Source organism: Nelumbo nucifera, chromosome 4, assembly GCF_055504915.1.
Source record: "Nelumbo nucifera cultivar China Antique chromosome 4, China Antique-T2T, whole genome shotgun sequence".
NCBI lineage: Eukaryota > Viridiplantae > Streptophyta > Magnoliopsida > Proteales > Nelumbonaceae > Nelumbo > Nelumbo nucifera.
Window position 1 is genome coordinate 90,507,073 of NC_142652.1, and position 5,960 is coordinate 90,513,032.

General features: G+C 40.4%; 1 protein-coding gene across 1 annotated transcript; it reads left to right on the forward strand.

The window, feature by feature from the left end:
* Positions 1-2,095: 2,095 nt before the first annotated feature.
* Positions 2,096-5,738, forward strand: LOC104611809 (putative serine/threonine-protein kinase WNK9). The gene is made up of 7 exons (XM_010279038.3): positions 2,096-2,443; positions 2,576-2,613; positions 2,756-2,983; positions 3,108-3,328; positions 3,586-3,743; positions 3,824-4,256; positions 4,370-5,738. Exons 1-7 carry the CDS (start codon positions 2,369-2,371, stop codon positions 5,443-5,445), a joined length of 2,229 nt encoding a protein of 742 aa, XP_010277340.1. The 5' UTR covers positions 2,096-2,368; the 3' UTR covers positions 5,446-5,738.
* Positions 5,739-5,960: the final 222 nt, after the last annotated feature.

Below are 5,960 nucleotides of genomic sequence, written 5' to 3' on the forward strand. Positions count from 1 at the left end.
CATGTCCTTCGATTGGAGAGTTTGCAAATTCGTGCTTAGATTGTACTATCAGCTTTCGGGGCATGAATATTTTATGTATGGTTTTTAAAATCGGATTGGATTGGATGGTCGGATCAGAAAAATTGGGAATCAGTTAGGTGATTGGTTTTGTTTTACCTCAAAATTGTTATTTCTCCAAAAAACCGTTAATTTGGTCAGTAAATTGTTGATTCGAGCGGTCGAATTGTTTAATGGTTTGGCCAATTTTTATTTTTTTATCAAAACAGGTTGTCTGTCCAATTCCAACAATCGGACCATTCTACCCAAAAAACAGACCCCTGACTGATTTGATTTTAAAAACCTTGGTTCCATGTATGGATGGATATGCACAATTTTTGCTTTTAATAAATCCCATCTCTTCACCATTTTGGGATGACAAAACAAAACTAGTACCATATCAGCCAAACAATATGATTTTGGCAGTGCATCAGTTGTTTTTATTTTTCAAAAACAAAACCAAACATATAGGTGGAGATGGTGACCTGGTGTAAGGTTCTTCAATGGTTTGACCCTTTCACCGGATAAACCACTCGGGCTGACATCTGGGTCAATTCTTAAAATACTGGTTTCCACTTGGAGTGAAGTAGTTGAGACATTTGAGTGTTAGCTTTTAAGAAAAATAAAAAGTTTAATTTTATGAATTTAATTTTACAGCCAACCACTTGTTTGTTAGGGATGGACGAAGTCATGAAATTTTCGTGATACCAATGTGTCTATTTGTTCTTCTTTTTTCATACATATATACATACATACATACATACTTTTTATTTTTTATTTATTTTTTGTCTGCTGGTACTTTTTGATGTGCATATTAATCTATTTTACAGTTGGAGGAGTAAGGACCATTTGCCTCTCTTTTTTATTAGTGAGTAGACCTAGGCTACACCTACTACTTCGAATCTGGAACAGCGAAAATACGTTACCTTCCACACACAGTGCTCAGTAGTCACTTAGTCAGTACTGAGTTATCCCCAGTTTGGCAATTCCTCGTTTTGCTGCTGAACTGCGATATTTTCTTAACTTAACAAGGTAACAGAATCCAAGCGGACCTACAATTCAAACGTTTCCATCCATGTACGGATCCCTGGTTTCCTTGCTTTTTTTATTGGTTGTCATATTCAGCCTCACACAGACACAGAAAGTGAAGATATCCGAGAGTATCAATTATCTGTATAATTAAGTTCCCTCCTACCTACAAGGCTGATAATCAATTTATTCAATAAAATAATACTTTTTTGCATTACTCAAGATCGCTGAAAGCAAGCTTGTAAGGATAAACTTATAATGGAGCAAAGATTAATTGAATTCAATGACTGTTCAGTGGAGTGGAGTTAAAGTCTCCACCCCACAATCACATTCCCGCCATGTATTAGCAAGTCTTTGATAGAGATGTTTTCAATACACGGTCAGGATGTGTTGTGGGGCAAAAATGTGATCTTTATTCAGTGGGCTGTGAATATATAGGCTCCATATACATGGGACCCAAAATCATTTAATTTCTCACTGTGGTCCCATACTTTTTCACTGACATGAGGCATTACCATTGGTTCCACGAGTCCAGATCTACTGCCACAAAACAAGTTCCAACACTATCAACATCATCTAACACCACACATCTCATACATTGATAGGGTGCTGAACGTGTTTTATTGGTAGGAGATCCTAACCCTGGTTCTGCAGCCTGCTGAACATCTATCGAGTAAATCCGAATTCAAACTCATGTATCCAAAGAAGTTAAACAAACGGGGCCTCAGTCCCACCATCATCAGTGGAACCCAGCTCTGGTTTATGAAACTGGCTGTATAGTTGCAGTGATATGATTGGAGGAGATAAACTTGGTGGACCATTTTCAGAAAATGAGTAGTTTCCTAAGTCCACTGCTGACTATCAGAAGAAAACAACTTGAGTAGTAGTCTCCTGAAAAAAAAAATGCTGCATGGTCATGCCATGTCTAGCTAGCTGTTTCAGGCCAAAATGAGGTGTGTATTAAGAGAGAGAGAGAGAACTCTTAGTTTTGTCTTGTTTTGTCGTGGGGTGGGGAATTGGGGTTGGTCGTAGGAACCCATCTGATCTGATCTCAAGTGTTGCCTCCAATCTCCATGTATATGAGTTGGAACACCTTGTCATTTGATGGACTCAGCAAGACGACTCGTTCCTCGATCTCTTCTTCTCTCTCCAAAATTGTTATTGTTGATCCTCTCTCTTCTTCAACCACCCTCCCTCTCTGGCTGCCTTTAAAAAGGACAGCAGAAACTGAGAAAAGCTATAGAGAAGATATAATAGTCTACAGAGAGAAAATAATTATAACAAGCGCCAATAGAAACACAGAATGAATGGTCTTTCACCCGTAGAGCCAAATTACTCTGAGTTTGTTGAAGTTGATCCAACTGGAAGATATTGCCGGGTATTTCTCCTTTTAACTTTCTGATTCTCAGTTCCTATGTTGCCGAGGTTATTTTTCCTTTTTATTTCATAAATCAGTTTGCTGAAGTCTGGTCTGGTTTTCATTTTCACTTTCATTTTCATTTTTGTTTAGTACGACGAAATCCTCGGCAAAGGAGCTTCCAAGACTGTGTATGAATCTCTCTATCCCCAAATTTTCTGTCTTAGCCATTTCAGATGTTTTCAAAAGAGAAACTCTTAATGAAGTCTTCGGAATGGCTCTTTGATCATTCTTCGTTGTGTGCCTGTTTTTTTGGTGGACTTCTTGATGCAGTTACAGAGCCTTTGATGAGTACGAAGGTATCGAAGTTGCCTGGAACCAGGTCAAGCTTTATGATTTCCTGCAGAGCCCAGAAGACCTTGAGAGGCTCTACTGTGAAATCCATTTGCTCAAGACCCTGAAGCACAAAAACATCATGAAGTTCTACACTTCCTGGGTTGATACCGCGAAGAGGAACATAAACTTTATTACCGAGCTGTTCACCTCTGGGACTCTCAGACAGTAAGTGCTCAATGATTTTCTGGTGTCGTTTCATTTTTCTGGGTTGTTTCGGTGGTGGGTCATTGAGATTTGAGATGCGTTCATTTCTTTTCCATGTTATTTTTTTCCCCATCGCTTTTGGTAGGTATAGGCACAAGCACAAGAGGGTTAACATTAGAGCAGTGAAGCATTGGTGTAGACAGATCTTGAGAGGACTTCTCTATCTCCATAGCCATGATCCTCCAGTGATCCACAGAGATCTCAAGTGTGATAATATATTTATCAATGGGAACCAAGGGGAGGTCAAGATCGGTGATCTCGGCCTCGCCGCCATCCTCCGCAAATCCCACGCCGCTCGCTGTGTTGGTAAGTTGACTGTTTAACCCATTTATGAAATACTGTCAATAACCCAAAAAAAAAAAAAAGAGAAATCCCCATTTTATTTTAAGATCTTGTAAGCTGAAAGAGATCGGAACAAACACAATGAGCCATTTCTGATTTCCAGTGCCCCTAATGTTTTGTAACCCATTTATGGAGTTTAATTGATTGAGAGAGTCAGAGAGAAGTAGAGAACAATTCAGTTTGAAGTTTTATATATAGTTTTCTGGGGTATCTTAACTCAGGCACACCAGAGTTCATGGCTCCAGAGGTGTATGAAGAGGAATACAACGAACTAGTTGATATTTATTCTTTTGGGATGTGCGTACTGGAGATGGTCACATTTGAATATCCATACAGTGAATGCACTCATCCTGCTCAGATCTACAAGAAAGTCATCTCTGTAAGAACCATTAATATTGCCTTCCCCTGCTTCTTGATCTCCAGTCTACCACCATTTACATTTTTTCCCGTTTTCTATAGGGGAAGAAACCAGATGTCCTGTACAAAGTGAAGGACCTTGAAGTGAGACAATTCGTAGAGAAATGCTTGGCCACAGTGTCTCGGAGGCTCCCGGCGAGGGAGCTTCTGAAGGACCCTTTTCTCCAAATTGACGATTGTGAGTCTGATTTGAGGCCATTAGAATGCTCAAGGGACGATGTGGGTCCTCTCCTTAGGCAGCCTCTTTTCGATCTCCATAACAGTAATAACTCCTGGATCAATGATTACTCCTATGATATCAGTTACGTTTCAGAGAATGAATGGAGTTACCACCTCGAGGAGATTGAACATGGTGGGATTGAACTGTTCACTTATCAAGAAGATGAGCAATCTGCCAACGTTGACATCACAATCAAGGGGAAGAAGAGAGAGGATGGTAGCATATTTTTGAGGCTCAGAATTGCAGATAAAGAAGGTCAGAAATCCAAGTACTTTGCTTGTTCTTTTCGTTTGTGTTCCTATAATTCCCAGAACCATCACATGGTTTGCAGTACAAAACAATTTTCAGTGTTGCAAATCTATCTGCAGGTCGCATCCGCAACATCTACTTTCCCTTCCACATAGAGACTGATACAGCACTCAGTGTTGCCACGGAAATGGTTGCTGAGTTAGATATTACTGACCAAGACGTGACCAAGATAGCAGATATGATCGATGGGGAGATTGCATCCTTGGTGCCAGAGTGGAAGCCAGGGCCAGGCATAGAAGAAGGCCCCTGTTTTCAAAGTGCAACCTTCTGTCAGCATTGTGCCTCTAATGTTTCCTCCACTGGTTCTCTCCTGGAATATCTCTCCTTGAATAATCCAGGTGCCAACTTGCAAGTACTTCAGTGTTCTCAACATGGGTGTGCTGCTATGCATGGTCGGTTCGAAGAGATCACATACCAGATGGAGGAGTCAGAGCACTGTGTTACAGAAGGTGCACCAGTGGTATCAAGCCCATCAGATGGCCTGCAGAATGCAGATATTTGGGCTCAGCATGAAATCCCTCAGTTAAGTTCACATGGATCTGGAGGCATGCACTTTCATGAGTACGAAAATTTGGATCAGTCGATCTCTGCCAACAGTGAGAGAATAATAGATTTGGAGAATCAAATTGTGTCTGATGCAAGAAACTCAAGGCAACAATCTCCTTCATCTGTTCCTTCTTCTCCTTGTGCCTTATCGGAAAGCCATGACAATGATGTTAGGCAGGAATTGAGATGGATCAAAGCAAAGTATCAGATGGAGCTGAGGGAGCTTAGAGATCATCAATTGGGTCTTAATTCTAAATCTTCAACTTTAGCCCCAGATCTTGAGAGCAAGCAACAAAGAAATGACAATGGAATTACATGTCATTCAGTTTCAACCACGATAGATGGAGACACTAATGAATTTACCTCGAAATCTTTTGCCTCCAGTAAGGATTTTACTTCATATTTCCCCATTCATGTTCAGAAGAGCTGCCCACAGTCGGAAACCCAAAGGGCCCGACATAATGAGGCGACGAACAACAACTCCAGTCCTGATCGAATGGCCGCAACAAAGAGTTTCTACACTGGATCACTGCTTCCATACTCTGTTCACAGGACAAAATCCCTTCCAGTTGATGCCGTTGACGTTTAATTCTGTAAGGCCCTCTTTGATAATTTGGTTGTTTCACCAAGGTCACTCTCCCACACAAGCTGTATATTTTGCTTAATAATTTGTTACTAGGCTTTAACTTACACATCTTCTCTCCATTGTTGGGGAAAGGCCAAATGGAGGCTATGAGTCCCTGTAATTATGAGAAAATATGTAAATTTTTACAGCTTGTAGAATCCCCAATTGTGAATTTGTGATCACTTGGATGAAACGAGTCCTTGTACATTACCCATTTACCTTGAAGGGCAATAAAAAGGTTTTTTTTTTCTTTTTTACTTCACAAACGCAGACAGACAAATAGAGAATTAGAGATAGAGAGATCATAGATGAGGGGAATAAATGTATAAAGAATTACAACTTGAGGTACTCTGAGGAATTGAATTATTTTAACTAGTCAGCCAGTCCTGGACTCGCCAAGGTCAAGAGGTACTATGCCATGAGCCAGTCACCATACTCTGAATTCTGACCTCAGACCAACAGTATGGTGCACCATAACG